This window comes from Falco naumanni, chromosome 4 (genome assembly GCF_017639655.2).
Source record: "Falco naumanni isolate bFalNau1 chromosome 4, bFalNau1.pat, whole genome shotgun sequence".
Classification (NCBI taxonomy): domain Eukaryota; kingdom Metazoa; phylum Chordata; class Aves; order Falconiformes; family Falconidae; genus Falco; species Falco naumanni.
The window spans coordinates 7,935,480-7,958,317 of NC_054057.1; the positions used below are offsets into that span (position 1 = coordinate 7,935,480).

Sequence of the window (22,838 nt, forward strand, 5' to 3'; positions counted from 1 at the left end):
CCAGGAAGATGCCCTGGGAAAGTTAATTTATCTCAGGCAAGTTAGTTTGTCCCAAGCAGACTTACGTGATTCACTGGCAATAATTATCATCATCTGATAGATCATAGCAACCTACACCTGCAAGTACTTGCTTTTACAATCACATTTGTTGCCTGCTATTACCCTTCCATATCCATTTTTTGAACTTGCACCCTTAACGTTCTTTTAAGGTAGGGTCCTTGTTCTTTTGGTCTCTCTAAGAATCATTCATGGTGGAGTAACTGTCATTTTTGAAATTATTTATAATGTAAAACACTGTATTTGGGAGATAAATTGAGTTATTCTATTTTTATTACATTTTGATTTTATTTTTATTATGGGATAGATGCGGATGTAATTTGGCTCCAGGATCAAAAAGAGGAAATTACTCTAAAATGGAAAGATAGTCACACGGATTCAGTCGAGACTGAGAGTTCTCAGGGTTATCAGCTGCCTTCTTATGTTTTATTCCCTAGATATCATTATGTACTGTTTCTGATATATGCTGTGGCTTTATACCTGTCCATAAACTGCTGCAGAGATTATTTGCAACCCAGTAAAAAAAGCAGGACAATGGCTTATATGTCTCTGACAAAAATGTGAGAGTCTTTGTTAGCTTTATAGCTGGATGTCTGCTGTATATATATATATATATATCAAGCGTACTCAACACTGGAAGCATTTCCATCTAATACAGTATTTCTGGTGAAATGTCAGGTTGCCTGTGCTGTGTCTGTAGCCACAGATATAGATAGATAGATAGATTGATTGTTAGATATTTCTGTGCAGATCCTTCAAATGGCATGGTTGTCTCCAGCAGTGTTAAGTAGAAACTAGTAAAGGAAGAGCAGAGAAACAAAACAAGTAATTTCCATTTGAGCTGAATTGTTCTGGGTGTTCTCAATTTTCATTTTGCTAATATTTATAGAGTGTATGTATGACATACCAGTAGCAGCTGAGTACATAGCACACACCAAGACAGTGCAGACTTACCCAAACAAATGCTATAGTGACGGTAGATAAATAGCATATTCTAAGTGGCATATAACACATTTCTGTAGAGGAAGCGTGGTGGTTTTTACTCAGCTGGTGTGTTTCTGTGATGCTGTACGTTTTGGCTCAGCCAAAGGCTGTCCATCCGTCTTCAAATCCTTTCCATTGGGTCCAGGTGGAGCATCGCATTTGCTTTCAATCTCCAGTCCAGGGTGAAATAAATGTCAACATTTCTGTTGACTTAAATGGCACCAGGATTTCACCCACACAATCTAAACATAACATGTTTGCTAATTTTTCTTTCTTTTTTGTTTTTTTTCATCTCGGTAAGAAGGTCATTGCAATTTCCAAAAGGCAATGAAAACAGCATGGTTCATTGTTTCTAGATTTTGGTGTATAATGAATTCATAGGAGTGAATATTGAAACAGTTGTAAAGCTCCTGCCAAAATATTGTTTCTTTATAAGAAAAGTAATGAAGTATATTAGCTATGCTTAGGAAAAAAAAAAAAAAAAAGTAACACTTCCAAATCAATATGCAAGAAGTTGGTCAGTAATATGCATGTTAGGAAGGTAGCAGAACATATTCAGGATTTGAATAAATGAACTAAAGAAAGTTCTTTTGCAACAGGGCTTCTAAAGTAATTTGCTAACTTCCTGTCTTGGATGATTTCAACATAGATTTCAATGGAGCTTGGACTATTGAAGCAAATAGCTCATTCTTGAAGATCTTTTGTTGTTTTTAACACATTGAATTAGCTCATTACTGCTGAATATATAGTGGAAAATAGCATCTGTTTACACTGCAATAATACAAAAATTACTTACCAGTAACAGAATAAGGAGCAATTTGCAAAAGCTAATCATATTTGTGCACTTGTCTGCAAAAAGTAAATTGTTAATACATACCCAAGCAAAAAAGCACTTACTGGTTTATGTGATCTAATAGTAGTGTTAAACATAATATAGTACAGTAAATGCTTTTAGGATTCAGTTTTAAAAGTCATAAGGTTACGAACATAAAAAGCATAGCTGTCCTATATTGCTGCTTCACCTGTACTTAGTGATGGTTGAGCTCTGGAAAGCATCCTGAAACACATTGTGCCCAAAAAATTGTCCATAAACCCCAAATGTACAACACCAGCTTAGAAAACTACTTGGAGATTTCCTTAGTAAGAGTTCTCTCTTCATTTAGCTAGAAGTTTTCTGTAGGATGTCCTCCGTCCTACTGGGGTGCTGCAAAGCATACTGAGACATAGTAAGAACTAGCACAGCAGTGACACGACATAGATATAATCTGAGAGATAATCATAATTTCAGTTCATCATTGGACATGAAGTTAAAGATTCTTATTTTCATTTTGTTCAAAGAGGATTAAGAAATCTCTACAACTTTTTACAGAAACCAGTTTTCCAGAGGTCATTCTGTAGGGACCAGGGTAGACATGTTAGCTTTTTGTTAGCCGTACTTGGTCTCATGCCATATTTGCATGTCCCATGTGCAGGTTTTTTCAGGAGATCTGTTTTACCACAAATGTTATGTGAAAACTTGCAGTGTTTCTCCCCTGACATTTTCTTTTTCTTCAGAAAGCTACAGAAGAATGCTTTGTTTTGAACTTACATCTCAATACAAAACTTTGAAAGGAACTTCAGTCTGTTTAAGAACAGTATACTTTTATACGTCTGCTTGTGGAAATGACAGCTGTTAAATGAATTATTTTTAAAGGATAGAAGGAAGAGGAATATTGACTGTTCTTCATTGTTCATTGAAGTATTTTAATACCTCGTTAGTTCTGATAGTATAATCTCTCCTTGGTTAGTAATCTCATCAAGTGTCTATGGCTAAAATTTTAGAAAAAAGAAACAAAAGGAAAAAGTCTTTCCTTTCACACAACTGTTGTGTGAATTAAGTCAGCATTTCTTTGGGTGCTAAGATTGTGCCTGCAAGGTTAAATCAACATTCTCTTACTAAACTACAGTGCATCTTAATCACTTCAGTAGCATTCCAACATTTGATGAACATGAATGGAAAACTGTGTAAATGTTACTGACTTAATTTTACTACTATACATATATCATATCTCTTTAATTCTTAATTCTGGGGTGTGAGAAGTTTGAGGGGTTTTTCCTTTCCCTTGAACCATAGTTACTATAGATTGATGGGAATCAGCACTAAGCAATAACAAAAGAACAGCATAAAAACAATAAAAAGCAATAAATAAGTATAAATGTGTTCGTAAATATTGTGAATAGGTATAAAGGGATTTTCCTGGTCCAAGGATTTTGGAGTCTCAGCATTAAATTTGCAGTTTTCACTTGTTCAATAATCCTGGTCCAAACAAATCTGAAACATGAAAAGATGTCTTAGCTTATGAAAACAGGCTGAAAGAGTTGGGGTTGTTCAGCCTGGAGAAGAGAAGGCTTCAGGGAGACCTTATAGCAGAGCCTTCCAGTAGCTAAAAGGGGCATACAAGAAGGCTGGAGAGGGACTTATTAAAAGCGATAATGTAGCGATAGGAGAAGGGGTAATTGTTTTAAACAATAAGAGAGTAGATTTAGATTAGCTATTAGGAAGAAATTGTTTACTGTGAGGGTGGTGAGGCATGGGAACAAGCTCCCCAGAGAAGCTATGGATGCCCTATCTTTGGAAGTCTCCAAGGCCAGGTTGGATGGGGCTTTGAGCAACCTGGTCTAGTGGAAGGTGTCCCTGCCTATGGAAGGGACGTTGGAACTAGATGACCTTTAAGGTCCTTTGCAACCCAAACCATTCTATGGTTCTATGATTTTAAAATCAGAAAGGGCTCTTATACCTGTCTAGTTTTACTTTCTTTTTTATATTGTACACCATACAGTTTCATATAGCTATTTCAGATTTTTGACCTGATAACCTGTCCTTGACTAAAGGAGATGAGAAACGTGAAAGCCCATGTGACTGAACCTGAAATATAGAGCATCTCCTAGGTGCTTGTCCTATAGCACTTCAACATATAAAATGCCCTGTTGATTTTGGAGAGGCTACTCTTATCCAGTAAGATTCGTAGAATTGCGACCAATTTCTTACAGCTTCACTAAGTATTTGGTTTGGGTCAGTGGAAAAAAAATCCAGATTTCAGTGTAATGCAAGGTAAAGGGAATGAAGGTTATAGGAAACAGACAAAATATAATGATAGTATAAAGAATATGTAATGTCAGAACATTCTCATTAAGTTTTTTTGTACTACTTTGTATCCCTAACCATGGCTTCTTGCATAGAATTTAACAGATAGCTTAAAGGAGTGAAAGATGCTGACCTGTCAGCTTTGTATTGGAAGATATTGTTGCCTTCTGTATTGATGATAGTATGACAACCTACAAGTGTTAGTAAATAAACCCTATTTGTCAGTCTGCACAACTTTTGGAACAAATTAATCTATCCACATATACGTATTACTTTAAGAACAAACAATTGATTTTATAACTAACTTGCATCACAAGTCGGTCTGTGTGTACTATGCATATCTAAAGGAGGCTGTTCTAAGTACTAAGGCTCTGACCCTGCAATAGTTGGTAGAACTTGTGTGCTGACACAAACCTTGTAGGTATACACAGCATCTTGTGAACGTCAGCGAGGCTCAGAATGTATTCACAGAGTCACCCAGCAATGATTGAAAGTGAGGCAAAAGGAGCAAAATTATGTAAAGGAGTAAATACTACTGTAATGTAGACTGTCTGATCTTCAGGTTTTCCTGTGCCTCACAAACCTTTGTTCCTTCTGGATATTTTGATTGGTGTTCTCAAAATATTTTCTTACTGGCTAATTATTTACGTAAAACCAGTTTTTAAGGCAAATTTACTTCCATGGTATGACACTAATTTTTATCATGACTTAGGCACTTATTTTCTATTAATATTATTTCCTTAAATAAAACATAGTTTACTTTCATTTTTGAAGCAGGAAGAAGCATTTATTCATTTTACTTTTGTTTCTTCCTCTCTCTTTTTCACGTAACATGTCTTTCCTCCCAAAGAGAGAAGTCCTGTGGATGAACCTACAGCAGGACTTTTTAAACAAACCACAGACATAGGACTCTTGTAGAGATATAAAATTTCTCTAAATGATCCAGGAACTAGTGGGCTGAGAGTTCTTTTATTTCAAGAAAACACATTGCCTCTCCATGGATGTTTCTGCATCTGGAAGGCTTGGATTCCTCTTGGAATATGAGGAGAATGAAAGAATCTGTAAACTCTCCCATCTTGGTCCCAGCCCTAAATTATCAGTGTTTGTGCAGCTGTGAAAACTCTTCACAGTAGAAAAGTTCATATAATATTTTACACATACTTACAGCTTTCTACAAGAAGGCTGGAGATATAACCTGGGAAGTACCTAACTATAGCCGAGTCCACATAAAACAGAGGTGGAATCAGAAAATTTGAGTATTTATGTTTCTTATTTGTTGGTTTTGAATTTCTACTTGTGGGTAGGAGCTGATATAAAGGACAAAGGAAACATGTATATTAAAATAACTATTGAAATATAAAATGAAAATCCAAAATGAAAAATTGTGTAACTATATATGAGTAAAAGAATCAGAAAGTCTAATCAACATTTTTCTGAAGATAAACTTGAAATTTGGAAAAGTTCTAGTAACTATAGTATTAAAAACAGTAATTCCAACAAAACTATTAAGACTGTGCTTAGTGAAAATATCTCCATGTACTCTCTTGTGATTTTGTACATACAAGTTGTATTAACTTGTTTGTAATTTCAAATATGAAGTTCAAATAGTACTGAATTATTAGGAATTGAATTATGCACTTTTTAAGCTTTTCCTGTTTTCTGTAGAATTTCTTGTAGTATCTTTGTGTCTCACCACTATTCTTCCCTGATGCTTTGATTCAGTCAAAAAAATCTGAAACTCAGAATTCAATGAGATTGCTATTATGAATGTAAACAGACAAAAATGGTTTCCTTGGAAACAGAAAGCAGGTGGAAACACTCATGAGGAGCTACGCTAAGCCTACACACTCAACTTTCATTAGTTATCAGTTCACAGGCCGGATGCAGAGGGTATCAAGTGTTTTATGCTCAGTTAGTATAACGTTTCTAGATGAACTGATGCTCTGGGCAGGTAAGTGTATGTGTACACCCTTGGCTCCCATTGGCTGTTGAGAGTGGTGACAAACAGATTCAAAAAAATGATGGCTATGACACAAGAAAAGACTGAACTTTTCAACATTATTCAGGAAATTGCTGTCTTTAAAACAGTAATTTTAAATTCAACACCATCCGTTGTTTTTAAGTAAACATCATTTGTGTATAACCAGAACATTTTATTACATTTATATTTTTAAACTGATTATTAATTAAATCACAACCATATTGAGCTTATTTTCTTTGTTGCTTCATAGAGAGATTATAGGTCAGCTTCCACTTTTAGGATTGCCATTATTGACATATTATTCAAAATGTGTTAGTTAACACAATAAAATCTGTGTGTATGTTTCTACAGCTAGTGGGGTACATTTCTACAAAATTATATTGGCATATATAATTGTTAAAGGTATAAGTTCCAAATTCAAAACTGGAAGTATGTATGTTATATTTACTAAGCTGAATTAATACATGGTTTAGTTTATCATGTGTAGCACATAGCACTGTGTATAGATCAACCTTCTTCTATCTCATTCTAAAATTAATCTGAGATTAATCACTTGGTTAATCTGAATGAAAAAAAAATCCCACAATTGAGTTTAAAATTATCTTGAAACTCTGACTACAATAATATTTACCATGGGTAAAATAAATTATGCTGCCATTTAATAGAGTAAAAATGAGATTAAATGTTAAAGTAAATTTCATTGATTATACCAGTTAGAAAAGCATGTTTCATCTCCTCATCAAAAAAACTTCCCCAAAAGCAACCATTATTACTCTGGAAGTCAGAATGTAAAAACTTTCAGAGACCGGAACTTGATAACCTTGTCTTAAACTGATCTGCCTTAATAATAAAAAGGATAAAACAGTTGGTAAAGCAAATAGTCTGTTTATAGAATTTCAGCATACAATGAACTTTAGTCGTGCTGCATGAAGGCCTGATGGCCTTAAAAGAAAAATGGCAGGTATGGGAAAAGATAGATTACTTGAGCTATGTTCCCTTCAGTATATATATTTTGATGCTGTGTATGTCTACTTGGAATGCAGTGTGAAGTGCAGTTTTCTGTATCTTGCTTAGATCATTTCATCTAATACCACGCTCAGTGGCAGCCTACAGCCAAGTGGCAGCCAAGCAGATGCATGGGCATAAAAATACTCTGTTATGGGACAAGCAATATTAAATAGGGTATTTTTACCTTCTGCACCTGACCAAGATAAAATAGCTTTTCCTTTCCATAATGAAAATATTTGATTTTACTGTAGGATGGATGGTTTTACCATAAGAATGGGGTCAATGGCAATCTCTCACAATGGGATTCAGACTCTCGTCAGGTGCAGTCCCTCACCATTATATAAATGGCTCTGGAAGGAGCCCAAGCACAGGGAGTGGGATGGAGCAGCTTTGTTAATGCAAAGGAACTAGTGCGCTCAGAAAGCACCCATTCGCTTTGATCCTTGAGTCTCAGGGCACATTCATGAGTGTATTGAATAAGTGCTTTATGAAGAAGGAACAGAAAATTTTTCTTTCCATGGAAAGAGAGAATTAAATACCTTGGAATTAACATGCTGGGACATTTATTTTATTCTGCCATAACAATGGAGAAATGTTTTCTTTTCTACAGAAAGGTCATTTTTGGTACTTACACCGTTATTGTATATTTGACTCTAGGGAAAGGGACAAATTGATCAGTCATAGTTTAGGGGGCAAAAGCCTTCTCAGAGCATATCTGGAAGAAGTTATATTACATGCGTCCTTGGTGTTTTATACCACAGTTACATCTGAGTATATAATGTAATTAGATCTCTGGCTCTGTATTATAGAGTGGTAGTGATGATAGAGTGCACAAAAAATTGAAATGACACAATTCAGAAGATAAAGATAAGCCTAGCAGAAGGAAGAAATGACAACAGGCAACATTTATCTGCACTGTAATTGACTTCGGATTGAGTTTGTATGTATCAGGCAGAAATCGGGATACTCTTCTTGTTCAATATGAAACATGTCATCATGTTGACATCACCTTTAAAAATTACATTCTGTGTCTTCACTTAATCTCCTCCAAAGGCTTGCACAGGTGCTTTAGCTTCTTTGTCTCTTGCGCTGTGAAGCTCTGCTGAAGTCCATGGAGTTCCTCTGTTTTCTAGAAAAGTAAGCATAGGACTTGTACATAGTCCTGAATTTCCTGTGTGTACTCACTGGGCAAACAAAACAGTAGGCCTTATAAGAACTTATTTTTTAAAATTTAAAATAGCCTCAAATAAAACCTTACCTTCTGAGTAGAGTAGATACATCTCGGAGCAAAATACTGCACAACCCTTTCGTTGTTTTATCAGGTGTGGCTCACAGTAAAAGACCTGCCCTATGCAGAACCAACTGTTGGGCATCTCAAGGCTATTAAACTTTCTCTCTGTAAACTTCTCCAGTTTACTTACTGGAGAAGTTCCATAGAGATCAGCTCAGGTTATGTAAATAGCACATGCCTATTAGTATACAGATATCTTAGCTGCATACTGCAGCCTTCCCTGAGCAGTGCTGTCATCACTGAGCGGCCAGGCTTTGGAGTTATTAGAAAAAAATATGGTGCTTATTGCAAATATTAAAATGTCTTATTTGTCACTTTCTTGTGTGCTGAGAACATCTGTAAAATTATATTTGAAGTATTTATTGACAGCTCAACTTTAGGGAAATACTCTGTTCTAGGAGATTAAGACAATGTGTAGCATAGACATTGCAGGATTTCCCTCACTTCACCAAGGACAGAAGCCCTCTGGCTTATGCAGTTGTTTATGACTGCTTTCCATGTGTGCCCAGCTCACTGGCAGTGTTTGTTCAAACTGGGAAACACTTCTTGTTCTAGAGCTCCTTACTCTGGAGGATTGTGACATCAGTTGCTCATGTATTAGCCAAAATTGCTGCTATTATATTGGGAATAATGTACCATCCAATAGCTGGTAAAAACAAAGACATGACATGATCTACTGAAATCTCAGATAGACAAAAAGGGCTTTTCAGCACTCTCAGCCCTTGTTTGGGGCTTCCTAAAGGTGCAGACAGACTGCAGCCTTGCTGCTAATTGCCCATGTGGCAGCTTGGAGCTCATACTCTCCACAATGAACGTCTTTCAAAATGCATTGTGAAATGAGAAAGACATAATGCAGGATAGCTGAACTGAACTTTTGTGAGGAAGGATCAGTGGGACATGCTTGCTACAGTTTTTTTAAAAGTTCTTTTCTTTGGGCTGGCTTTTATTATGAAGGTATTGCCTAGAAGGAATGACTGGGACAGGAAAACAATCTGTAAGAAGATTTGTAATATGAGGTGGACCAGGAAGGTTATGAAAAGAATAGAAGATGCAATGCTGCTAAATTAAAAACTCTGAGAGTAGGAGGAGACTCCTTTTTGTTTCAGTGCACAAAATTAGGCACAATGTTTTTGTTGGACCAATGCCAAAAGAACATAAGTGGGAAGACATATGATTCACTGAAGTACATTAGTCAGGCAGACAAACTTATTTTGAGGACTTCCATGTATATATGATGACTGTAATTGTAAGAGAATACTGTCTGGATTGTTTAAAATATTTCATCTTTCTCATCATATTTTACACATTGCTATTTGCTTGGTAGTATGATGTCCTTATGGTAATTGTGGTACAACATTGCACTTAAGCAAAGAAAATACAGCTGAGTTATGACACAATGACTGTTATTTCTAACTGCTCACACCTGCATTTAGGTTTCTTTTATTCTTTTATGTTATGTGTGTGTCTGTGTGTTTATAACATATATATATATATAAAATAAATGTTTAAATAGATAAATGCATTTTTGTATTCCAACAATTTGGGAAGGTTACAAAATCTAAGGATTAGAAAGGTCCCTAATTATTCAGGATTGATACATGGAACCAGAGGAAGTTACTTGCTTTGCAAAAGAGATGCTTAAACTGACTTGTACTGCTCAAATAGGCAGGACTTCATTACAAATTACATTGAAAAATGATTTGTTATTTAGACGTCTTGCCATTTCCTTGAAGTACTTCCCATAGACCAAAGTTTGTCTACATGTAATTTGCAGGATCAGAGCCCTCAAAATTTACTTAAGGATCCTTGAGTTTTCAACTTCAGGTATGAAGCGATAATCTACTTTTACTTTGTTGTCAGACATCAAGAATGGATATAGTTTCTTAAAGTTCACTGTAATTTTGCACCAGCATTATTCATCATATTTCTCGTGCTTTATCACTGACTGGGTCACATGTTAGCTGACAGTGACTTGCCTTCACAGTGCTAGGGTTAAAATTTTGTGTATCAAATATGGAAACTATGATGTGAGAAGCAAACTTAGAAACTATGATGGAAGAAGAAAGTAAGCTCTTTCTTAATGTGTTCTTTTAATGTGTTCTTTCGGAATCACATAAAGAAACAGCATTTAATATTAGAGGGGCTTTAGGGTAGCTGTTTGATTACAAAGTCTTCTGTAGTAATAGGGAATTTTTCCTCTAGGATTGTCCTTAATTCTGATTTTAGATTAAACAGTTGTTTCTCAAAGGGGGCTGGCTTCTGTCAAGACGAGCAATTACAAAAGTCAATACCCCTTTACAAAACATGGAAAGGGAAATCTTCCCTTGATTCCCATCAGCTTCTGTAGATGTAGGGTTTCACCTGTAACCTCTGCTCCTAACTTGTTTGAGCACAAATTGGTAAGGTAGTATAAAAACATTTATATATCTTCTTCTTGGGTTTTGCAACTGTTGAATTCTGAAGCGTTCTAGGAGACCCTTTCTCACCTTTCTGAAGGGGTACAGTCTCTTCACTCAGTTAAGCATCATGGTTGGCACCAAAAAGCAGGACTGACTTGTCTTTCACTCTTCTGCTCTCTCTCAAGACTTCTTAATTCTTCATGAAAGTTGGGAATAATTGCATTTTATGTTCTATCTTATTTTTGTATTTAACCTACAAGTAAATACCATATAAGTAATGAGTTTTATAAGCTGCAAGTAAATGCCATTTAAGCAATGAGAATTATTTTAGTTCTCTTATGGCTGTAAGAAATGATTCAGTGAGGTACCATGTTTTATGTTGCTGTGCTGAAAAAGATATTTATGGATATTTTTCCATTTCCTACATCTTACTCCTGCAAGGAGAGATAATGACAGACCTTTTTTCTTTTTTGGGGGTTCCAGTTCAGTTGTAAAAGTTCAGCTTAAGCTGATTTGGAGCTGTTTAAATGCTTAGGAGCAATCTGTCTTCTCTCACATAGAGCTACTATTAACATGCCAGCTACAGTTATATTGAAACAAGCTCAGATGGCTTCATGTCCCCATAGAGGATGGAGATTTAAACTTTGAAATAAAAAAGGCATAAAGATCTTCTTCAAGTAGAGGCTGGGTAAACTGGCAGTGCTCTGTGGGCAGTGAGTAATGGACAACTCTGTGTAGCAGCCGTTCTACTTTGGAGCAATTTTATTCATGCATTTCAGAACACTGAAAAGGTCACCAGTTACTATATAGGCCCTTGTATATGCCTTATGCATCCAACACTCTGCTTGAGTTGAGGTTTGTGGAGCTGTAGTTGTCAGAATTTAGTGGGAAGAGAACCATGGATGCAGGAGACATAAACCTGGGGTGCTGTGCCAACAATTCTGTGAAGAAAGTTGAGCTGTGTATCAAACTAATATCAACATTCATAATTCAGTATTAAGCACCATGTTCTGACTACCTTTCTGTTTTTTGAAAACTGACACTGTTAGTTAGGCAAAACAAGTGCAGTTAGAATCTGGAGCTGACTGGTAATTAAATTTGACTAGAAACTATAAAGATAGTTGACGTGATAGTGACATGAGGTTGAACTGTATAATGTCATTTTTAATGCATCATTGTAATGACTCTGGTCTTTCAGTTTAACAGTAATTAACATCTCTTGACTGTTTGTATTTGGCTTACAGTATGTCTCAATGTCATGTGTTGGGAATTGTAAAAGGTGCATGATTGTGCTGTTTCTGTTCAAGTTGTTTCTAATTAATAACTTCACTGTCCAGTGTTCTTTCAATAAGGGTACCTAATACAATATTTACATTATTGTAGGTATAGAGAAACTGGCTTTTCAACCAAACTGAATGATGCATCCCAATATACAAGAGCGTATCATGTGTGTATATGTATGCATGTATACACGTACACTTACATGTGTTTATTGGTTTAGACAAGGTCTCTCACTTATTTCTTAACTTGAGAGGCTCACATTGAGATTCTCAGTCTCAGGCATCTGGAAGGAATCGTGACTTTTCATGAAAACTGAAAGTCCTAAATCTCAAGATTAATTAATACAATACTGTTATTGTGATATTCATTAGAACTTCCTCTCTCCCCAAAATTCAATACGTTAACTAATATTAAATAAAGGGCTAGTGACTAACAGTGCCAGATAACGCAGCGTTATTCTACCTGCAGGAGTGGCTTAGTGAGTTGAGTGACTGTGTCATTTTATCCCTTTGAACCTTTGAGTTTGTAGCCTCTGGATTAAATAAATGGTTTTTTCTTCTTCTGATTCCACAATAGAAAGCATTTACCTTTCTTTATGTTCTAAATATCTGCTGTTGTTTCATGCCAGAAACAAAATGCTGACCTTTGTGGGTCCTTGGGCTGGCCCAGCATAGTTGCTTTTCATTTGTTCAGTTCTGCAGTAGCTAAGTTTTAACTATTTTTCTAGAGTCTTAATAATTACTCTTTCAAGTAACAAAGGATTTGCTTTTGATAAAGTTCGAAGTGCAGCAATAAAAATATAAGGAATTTTCCAGATTGTTAACTTATTAGCTGGAAGACTTTCTTATAACAGTTTAAATACTTAGAAAATAAACTCTGACTATTCTTACTAGTTCCAATGGGTTTTGTATAAGGTTTAATCTTATACTTCAAATACTATTCTTAAAATATATTTGCCACATAAATTAAGTGAACAAAAGTTGGTGTTAACTCCTAGAATAATGAAGATACCTTCAGTGTAATACATAAATCTCAATAACAATGCACATACAAATCTATTTTAGCTTAATGATATCAAGTAGCCAAAATATATTTTGGATTGTGACAGGATTTGTGTGAACTTTCTCCTTGGAAAAGATGCTCCTGGCTTTGAATTTCAAACTCTACCTTTTAAAGTAGGTGGACAAACGTAATCCTTTTTTTATTAAGAAAGCCAGCTAATTGCATGTCTGCCTCACATTCAGTTAAACATTTGATGATGGGCTTTGAAGAGAGTTTGTTGTGTTTTGCTTTCTTTTATTTGGGCTTTGGTTTTGGTTTGGGGTTTGTTTGTTTGTTTGTTTTTTAGTGTCAGTCTTTGCTGAGAAGTTCCTGATACCACTGTTAATAGTAAATAGTTCTTTGAAGGAATCTTTGACAAAATCTCTAGATTGAAGTAAAGACTAGAAAAGTGCAGAGCTACTGGGAGGAGAGTGCCTTCCTCCCCGTTGCCTGAGAATTAATTTTTTTTTAATGTGAAAGTAAAAAAAGTCTTAATAGGAAAACTAATGGTAGCATGGTAGACTAAACCAATCTTATTTTGGTCTGAAAGTAATATACTTATATACAGTAATATACTGTATTTGTCAAACTGGGGTTGCTTGAGTATTTTTTCCATTGTTTTCCAAGCATCATTCTAAGTACAATCTGTTTGGTCACTACTTGGATAATGTGAATGGTACCCATTATTGAAAGGTAGTCTGTATTTGTACTAATACAGAGAATGCCAGTTTAGAAATGAGCCTGATTGCATGGTTCATTTTGTTCTCCTTTGTAGAGCCAGGCTGCGGCCCACTACAAAGGCACTAAACATGCCAAGAAGCTCAAAGCACTGGAAGCCATGAAAAATAAGCAGAAATCTGTTACTACCAAGGACAGCGCAAAGACTACCTTCACTTCCATCACTACCAATACCATCAATACCAGCTCTGACAAAACAGGTTAAGCGACAATCTTTGTTGGTTTTGTTTGGTTTTGGTTTTTTGGTTGTTTTTTTCTTGTTTAATTCCATGTCTGTTTAGTTATGTGCTTGCCCCATTGATTCATGCTCAATCCATCCTCCTGTGTGATATTGATTTCTTTTAGTCTTTTCAATAGGCTGGTGAGAGTATGATAGTCATGTAACTGACTTCCCTTAGTGAAAAGAGGCTTGTCATTCTTCTAGGACAGAATGCAATTCTCATGACTTGATTAATTTTTATAGTGGCTGAACTATTACATATCAACTGATCTAAACCTCCTAGTCTATATGCAGTGTCTCTATATAAATAATTACATATGGCACATTTATTTTAACCACAAACAATGTAGCAAATTGTACTACTTGTGTCTAGAAGCCTCTTACAAAACCGTTGTTAGTAAAAACCTAATTTTCATAAATTTCAAACATTGCATTATTTTTTTCAAATGGCTATTGCATGGTTTTGAGCTGGGAAATAGCTGTATAATCTCTATTCCTCATGATCAGGTAAGTGCTATTGATGCCAGTTATTCTGCTTAAAGGAGTCTTCAGACTGAAATAATATTCTTTAAATTATTGTGTGGGTAAAAGGTACTCCTTTGCAAATAAAATCTATGTAAATATTTGGCAAAGTCAACAGGAGCTGATTAAGCTTGCATTTTAAGTAAGTGGCTATTGTACTGGAAATTTTGAAGGAAGGTTGTAAGTTCACTGACGGGTGGTCTAGTATCTCACAAGGTATGACTGCTCTTGTGTGTGAAGGGATGCAGTCTGCATATTTAGTCATAATCAATCCCCCTTCCCCAAACAAGCCAAAAACAGCCACGGCAAAAAAGCCAAAGCTGTGAGACGTCAGACGGCTTTCTACTGATGCTGAAAACTGCTCTTTTGGAACCACTTCTGATGCAGTAAGTTTAGCATTGTAAATGGATGTACGCTAACCGATTATAGTATAACAGAAAAGTACCTTGCAGACATGTGTAGTACCTTCCCTAAGATACATCTGTCCTATATTTGTTGTAGACAGATACCTCTATGTCTGTATCTCTCTTTATCTATATCTTTGTTATAGCCCTTTATTATAGACAGCAAATGTTTTTATGGAGGTTTATATCCTAATTATAATGGGATGGCTGTAAGAAACAATCGTTACATTATTTTTGTGTTTGTTACCGCCTCCCTTCCCCCCCCAAGAAAAAAAAACAAAAAGAAAGTACTCTGAATACTTTTGTTTCTAAGTGCTAAAAAATGAAGCTTGAGAGAATAGGCGCAATGCCAGAAGTTATTTATGAAAATATATGTGTTTCTAAACATACAGATAGGTTTAAAAGTTTCTCCTGCTGTTACCTGTTGGCATGTTCAGAACAGAAAGGGGGACGATGTATGGAAAAAATGATTTATTGTTTAGAAAATATGATCTAGTGGTTGGAGAAAATAACTGAAGTAAAAAGAGATATTTTAAAGCTTTAAAATGTATTATTCAAAAGCTTTATCTTATGCTGTGTAAGTTTGAAGGATTTTCCAAGGTGCTTTAAAACCAGTTGGAGTCTTTCCGTCAGGCTTTGAGTTAGATACCTGACAAGATATATGAACTGTCTTGTATCCAAGGTCAGTAGTACAAATCAGTTTTTATATCGGCATAAGTAAGAAAGCATCAGAAATGTAGTTGCACACAAAAGCAATGCCCTGTGCTGGAGTTTCCTCAGGTTTACACATTGTTTGTGACTTTCTGAATTAGTTTCACAGAATGTGTGTATACATATATGTATATACATGTATTGTATATTGGAAGTACTGACCTTAATGGCATTCTAAAAGACACATAATGATGTTAATTGATGAACAGCCCAAAATCTGACAATTTCACAAAATCCTGAGCACCATATTCAACTGCTGTCAAAAGCCCTATTCAAGCCCTATTCAACTAATGGCATTCAAAGAAAGGCCACCAGTTCTATCCAAATACAGCTATTACAGGTCAGCATTGATGTAACACTGGCAGTAGAATAGCATCCTTGTTGTAAACTACCCTTTGTAGAATCAAGAATGTATGCATAGTTGGGGGGGGGGGGGGGGGGGGGGGAGAAGAAGAAAAGAAAATTTTGGGTAGCCAAAAGGGTGAAATTCTCTGTTAAACTTGACAAATTAAAAATTTCATAACTTGTGTTTTCTTTCCTTTCCAGTTGTTCTGTGTCTTATATTTCCTTGATGGAACTTTTGAGGGCAAAATGATTTCTGAAAGTCATGATAACATCAGAACATACTGCATTGTGTGAATTTGCACATTTGTAAAGGACTGCTGTAAAAGTCAAATATTCTGATAGTAACATGCAGTTCTGAGGAAATGGTTGTACTAACGAATATAATTCATTCATTAATCTTTCATAACTAGAAATAAGTTCTGTTACTAAGCCCCTGCAATTGTGATCATTTGGAACAAAAACTTTTTCTACAGTATTTTAAAGCTCTCTGCTGAAGATTAATGGTTGATCCCAAATACACTGAGCATAGGGTCATGTTCATATTACCTCCAATATATCATGTACAACAACGGGTAAATGGTGAATTACATGTCAGTCACAGCACATTGGTCAGGACTTCAGTTCACTGGTCCTGTGTACTGTTAGCAGCTCCAGTAAACAAAATGTCATCAGGAAATCTGCAGTGCTATGCAGTGAAGATTATGAAAAAGACCACACAGTATACAAACTGATTCCAGATCTAAAGCAACAATTTATGTTGCTTATTTGGGAACTGCTTTATTAGACGTGGTGCCAGCATGTGTTATTGCAATAAATAATGGAGACTGTGCAACCCACAATGTAAGCAAACTCCCTAAAACATTTCATAAAAGATTCCTGGTGGTTAAACTATGTGTTAAGGAGAAAACATAAAATACAGGGTCATTTTGCTCATTTTGTGAAAGTGTCTACTTTTTTTTACCCCTTTAAACAAACCATTATTATTAGGCTTGAACCTGAGAAATCTTTGAGGGAATGAAGAAATTTCATGAAGAGTTATGCTGGCAGCCACGTAATGGGCAATGCCATTATCAACAAGTGGGAACTTTGTTACCAGTTCTATTACTTGACAGCCTTGTTTGATCTGTATTTACTTTTAATATGTGAATCCTGTAGTCACTCCAGACAGAAAACCAGAAAGTGACCATTCCAAAGACGAGCCCACTTTATGGCAGTATATGAGCCAGATTTCAGTATTTGTTGATTCCTCCAGTTCATGGGTGACAATAAAAAAATCCTCTTTTCCCCATATATTAACATATGCATACATATTGCCTGACATAAAATTGTTAAATGTCCTTGACAACTTTACAAATTGCCCCTCCTTTCTGCCAAGGTATATTTTCTTCATAAAGGTGCTTCATACTTTCACCGTGGCTATAAGAACAGATACTTTGGGAACACCTTTTAAAATATATTTAGTTAGACTGTGTTCTATCATCCTAACTGTATATCCTGTCCAGTAGAGTCATTTTCCTGCACTTGGATTTTTTGAATCTAGAGTGAGTGTCCAAGATTATATCCATGTAAAATTATATCCCTATCGTTGTTGCATATGTCTAAATATTGATCTTTTCCAAAGCTATTTGAAGTTAAAAAGGACTCTCCATGACCGCATTACCACAAATTAGGTCTTGAGGATTTGCTATTTTTACTTATTTATGAGTTCAGCATGAGTTAGATCATTTTCTATCGATAGAGAAGAAGCAATAGACGTTTCTGGGGTGGGGACATGCCATTGGGAGCCATCACTATGGCAAAGTCTTTAATGTTGCTTCTGAATGTTATAAATGTCTTAAATCCTATGTACTTAGATGCAACAAACAGCTCTCAAAAACAGATAAAAATGTGAACAGAAAAAGTGTGTATCTGGGCCAAGGCACAGACAAGATCATCTATCATTAGTACAGTCTTAACAGCTAAGAGACCCCTGTGCTGTCAGAGAACAAAATATGTCACCTGTCCTAAGGAGCTTACAGTCTACACACAAGATGAGAGATGACTTAGGGAGATAGACATTATTAATGTAATAGGCAGGTGTTTTAAAAGAGCAGTAGCATAAACGTATTCAAGTGTTAAAGGTATCACAGGAAATTAAAACACTGAAGGATGGATTAGAAGAAAAGGTGGGTTTTTTCAGGTACTGAGCATATGTGTGGGTGATAGCATGGAAGAAAGCGTAGGTTTTATTTTTCTTTCACTACATATACTAAAATTCTTCACTGTTGGAATATTTTAGTTACGCTATCCCTTTCCAGTCTTACAGCACCACCACCCCCCCCTTATCTTTTTATCTAAAAAGTGGTAGGATAATTCTGGTCAGCAGATGAAACTTGCTTTTGAAATAACAATTTCGGTCAAGCCGGGATAATTCTGAAATGGTGAGCAGGCGGAGTGGGAGTGAGTAGTCAGTCTGGCAATGTCTTGGAATGAAAAAGGAGGGCAGGATGGAGAAAGAAATTGGAAATGATGTGGTAAGTCAGGGTAAACTTTGAGGGATTAAGAAAGGAAGATGGCATGAAATGGAAAGGTTCAGGAAGATGTGTTGGAGTTTGACAGCCACAAATACCACAGGATCACAGAATGTTTGAGGTTCTGTGAAGGGACCTCAAAAGGGACATCTGGAGATGACAGGGCCACCCCTACAGGTCAGGGCAGAGTCAGCTAGAGCAGGAGTTTCAGCATCTTTCAGTTGAGTTTTGAATATCTTCACAACTTTTACTGGGCAACCTATTCTAGTGCTTGGCCACCCTCAGAGTAAAGAAGAATGAAGAAGTTTTTCTTGTATTTAAGTCCAATCTCTTGTATTTCAGTTTATTCCTGTTGTGTCTTGTCCTATTGCTATACACAACTGAAAAAGAGTCTCGGGCTCTGTCTTTTTTATTCCCTGCCTCTGACCCCATCAGGTATTTATACACATTGCTGTCTTGTTTCAATTGGTGTCCTCCAGGACAAAAGCAAAGCTGCTTTCCAGATTGTAAGCCCCCAGCCCAGACTATCATATAAGTTTATTGCTTCCCAGCTGTGGGACTTTTGCATTTCCCTTCATTGAACTTCAGAGATTCCCATTGCCCCAATTTCATAGCCTGTCCAGGTTCCTCTGAATGGCAGCACGCCCATCTGGTGTACCAGGCACTCCTGTTTTTTTATCATCAGCAAACTTGCCAAAGCCTGTGCTCTGTCCCATTATCTGGGTCTTTAAACAACACTGATACCAGTATCAATTCCTGGAAGACTCCACTAGTGAGTGGCCTACAACTTTATGCTGGTGACCACAAGCCCTTGAGCCTGGTAGTTCATCCAGCATTTTTTCTATTATCCTTTTTGTCTTCTTGTAAAAATGAGAACTAAGAAACTGTAAGAAAAAAATAAGTGCAAGGAAAAGAACTAAAATTGAAAGGAGTAAGACTTATCTAAACCTCCAAATTCTTCTAGCGCATTGCTTTAATATGTTTGCAGTGGTTTACCATCAGGCAAATCATATTGAATTTATGTAACATTTATTAGTGTTATAAAATGTATTTTCAGTGCAATTAAAATTTAAAAAAAATCATTTATGGGACCTGATTGAAGTTCAAAGCTCTTTCTCTTGCATTTTAAATGGTTTCTTTATGTCTTTCTGTTGAAATACATAACAAATTCGGAGTTTTTATTTTGAGAGTTGTTTTATTCTTTTAAAGTGTACTTCATACCCTGTTACATACTGTGTTGTATTCATGTAAATGGCTTTTTCTAATAATTCTATAGTGCATTTTGTCACCCTTGCAACCTTTAACTGTGCTTCTGTGGGATGATTCAATAGTCTGCAGATACTGGGAATAAAAGCTAATGCAGATCTGTTGCCTTAACACCAACTTACACTGGAGCTGGCTGGTCTGTAGATAGGTAGGGAGTGGTGCTGTGCTGCAGACTATGCAGGAGGTCTTATGCCATTAGTGAGATAGAGGACAGCTTCAAATGCAGGGGGTGTTTTAACAGAATGAAATCTACTGAACTGCTTAGACTGTTCATCTGTACTTTTTCTTTGGTATTAAATATATGAAGGAGAGAAGGGCTGAGGTTATTAAAGATAATATTCATTGAGACTCTAGGTGGAATTTCTTTGACCAGCTAATAGGCATACAGATTGACACTAATTTCACTGGCTCTTCTTGGTGTGAGAGAAAATCACAGTAATTAAGTCTAGGGCACAGTTCATCTTATTGTAAAGTAAACATGTATAATAAACCAGATGAATGGTGAAGACCTAAGAAAAAGTATAAAAAACACCTGTGGTGACTAGGTCAGGTATGAACTGCTACACTGATACCTAAAGGTAGCTGAGACTAATTCCAGCCTCAGTGACCAAACAGCCCTTTCTGGCAATATCTCCATTTTTTTTTTTTTTTCCCATAGGTTTTGAATCTTTTTAACTGAAGCATGAATTGCCCTGTAAGAATTCGATGCTCAATGTTCAAAATCTGAGTTGTGTTAGTTAATTCTGAATGGTCATGTAACAAATGACACTATTTCTGTCTGTCAAGTGGAAATTTTACTGTGCTTTTGAATAGCTTTTAGATTTGCCACTGACAAGAAGAGTTTCTTGATATTTTTGTTTGTTTGTTTTAAAAAAAGGGAGCCTCTTTCTCAGCTAATTTTTTATATATGGAAAGAAAAGTATTGCCTAATAAAGGTAGACTACTGGAGTGTGGATGGTTTAGTATTAAAATATTAACTTCATCTTTGTCATATTACATTTAACCATAGGTGTCCTAGTGAACATACCCTATTTCAACATTGTGTCTCTTCAAGATCTCTAGTAAGGAGTCAAGGGACGCTTTGCTGTTAGTCAGTATGCGCTGCTTTATTTAAGAATCAAAACTGCTTTAAATGGTAGGGAATTTTTTTCAAACTGTGGTGGCTTGACCCTGGCTGGAAACCAGGTGCCCGCCAAAGCCACTCTATCACTCCCCTCCTCAACTGGACAGGGGAGGGAAAATATAACACAAAGCTCGTTGGTTGAAATAAGAACAGGGAAAGATCACTTCACCAAGTACCATCATGGGCAAAACAGACTTGGGGAAATTAGTGTAATTTATCACCACTCAAATCGGAGAATAACGAGAAAATAAAACCAGAACTAAAAAACACCTTTCCCCCACCCCTCTCTTCTTCCCAGGCTCAACTTTACTCCCAAATTCTCTGCCTGCTCCCTCTGAGAAGCACAGGGGGACAGGGAATGGGTTGTCTCTGCCCCTCTTTCCTCCTCAGGGGGAGAACTCTTCACACTCTTCCCCTGCTCTAGTGTGGGGTCCCTCCCATGGGCGACAGTCCACCACAAACTTCTCCAATATGAGTCCCTCCCACAGGCTGCAGTTCTTCAGGAACAGACTGCTGCAGTGTGGGTCTCTCATGGGGTCACAATTCCCAGCAGCAAAGCTGCTCCAGACTGGGCTTCTCTCCCCATGGGGCCACAGGTCCTACCAGGAGCCTGCTCCAGCGTGGGCTTCCCACAGGTCACAGCCTCCTTTGGGCACATCATCCTGCTGTGGGGTCCTCCACTGCTCAGGTGGGTACCTGCTCCACCATGGAGCTCCATGGGCTGCAGGGGCACAGCCTGCCTCACCGTGGTCTTCACCATGGGGTGCAGGGGGATCTCTGCTCTGGCACCTGGAGCACCTCCTGTCCTCCTTCTGCATTGACCTGGGTGTCTGCAGTTGTTTCTCTCACATAGTCTCACTCCTCTCTTCAGCTGCAATTTATTGTGTGGATTGATTGATTGATTGATCTTTTTGCTGCTTAAATGTGTTATTCCAGAGGTGCTACCACTGTCACTGATAGGCTCAACCTTGGCCAGCAGTGGGTCCCTCTTGGAGCTGGGTAGTGTTGGCTCTATTGAACACAGGGGAAGCTTCCAGCAGCTTCTCACAGAAGCCAGTCCTGTGGCACCTTCATTACCAAAACCTTGCCACGCAAACCAAATACGCAAATGTAGTGCTCAAGTGAAAACCTGATTGTATGAATATAGAAGGACAACATATAATTGGCTAGCACTACAGCAGTTTCATATAAAATATGAAGAAATATTCTTTGAATATATTGATATGAATATGTTTCTACAAGTTTGTTTGCAATATTTGCCCTTTGCTCAAGAAGGGTAACTAACTGTTGTTTCCTCCAGTATCACACTTGCTTGCTTTTTCACTTAGTCCAAGCTGTGTGTACGTTAGCTCTGTACACAGATGGATGTGTGCATTTCCTGCTTCAGCTCCAGAACCTGTAATGGAAAGGAACTCCCATTTGAAAATGAAAATAAGTTTCCTCTTATCTCTGCTTTCCTTTAATTTCCACTTTCATTTTATCTCCCTCACATTCAGCTTTTGAGCTTATTTTCTTTTTTTCTTATAAACATAGATTTTTGGTAATGGCTAGGCTTTAAGGTTTGTGACGGCTTCTATATATTAAGAATTATTGGATTATTTCTGATGTTGCTTGCTGTAGCTACTCTATTTTATCATTTACTCTTTGAGTTATTTGTTTAATCCTTTGTTCTTAATGAAAACCACCCTAAATTTTCCTTTCTTAAGGAAAGCTGAGGAAGACATACTGCTGTATTTATGACATTAACATACACTTAATTAAAAGCGCCACTGCCTATTTATTAGCATTTTTATAAAGAGCAGATTTTCTTGTAATCTTTTGTAACTAAAAGAA

General features: G+C 36.7%; 1 protein-coding gene across 2 annotated transcripts in view; it reads left to right on the forward strand.

The window, feature by feature from the left end:
- The window catches only part of ZNF385D (zinc finger protein 385D), a 435,096-nt gene that overhangs the window by 355,922 nt on the left and 56,336 nt on the right, over nt 1–22,838 (forward strand). For both annotated transcript variants that reach the window (XM_040593042.1, XM_040593043.1), the window contains one exon: nt 13,942–14,104. In XM_040593042.1, coding sequence (XP_040448976.1) covers nt 13,942–14,104 — 163 coding nt within the window. The remainder of the gene's footprint in view (nt 1–13,941; nt 14,105–22,838) is intronic.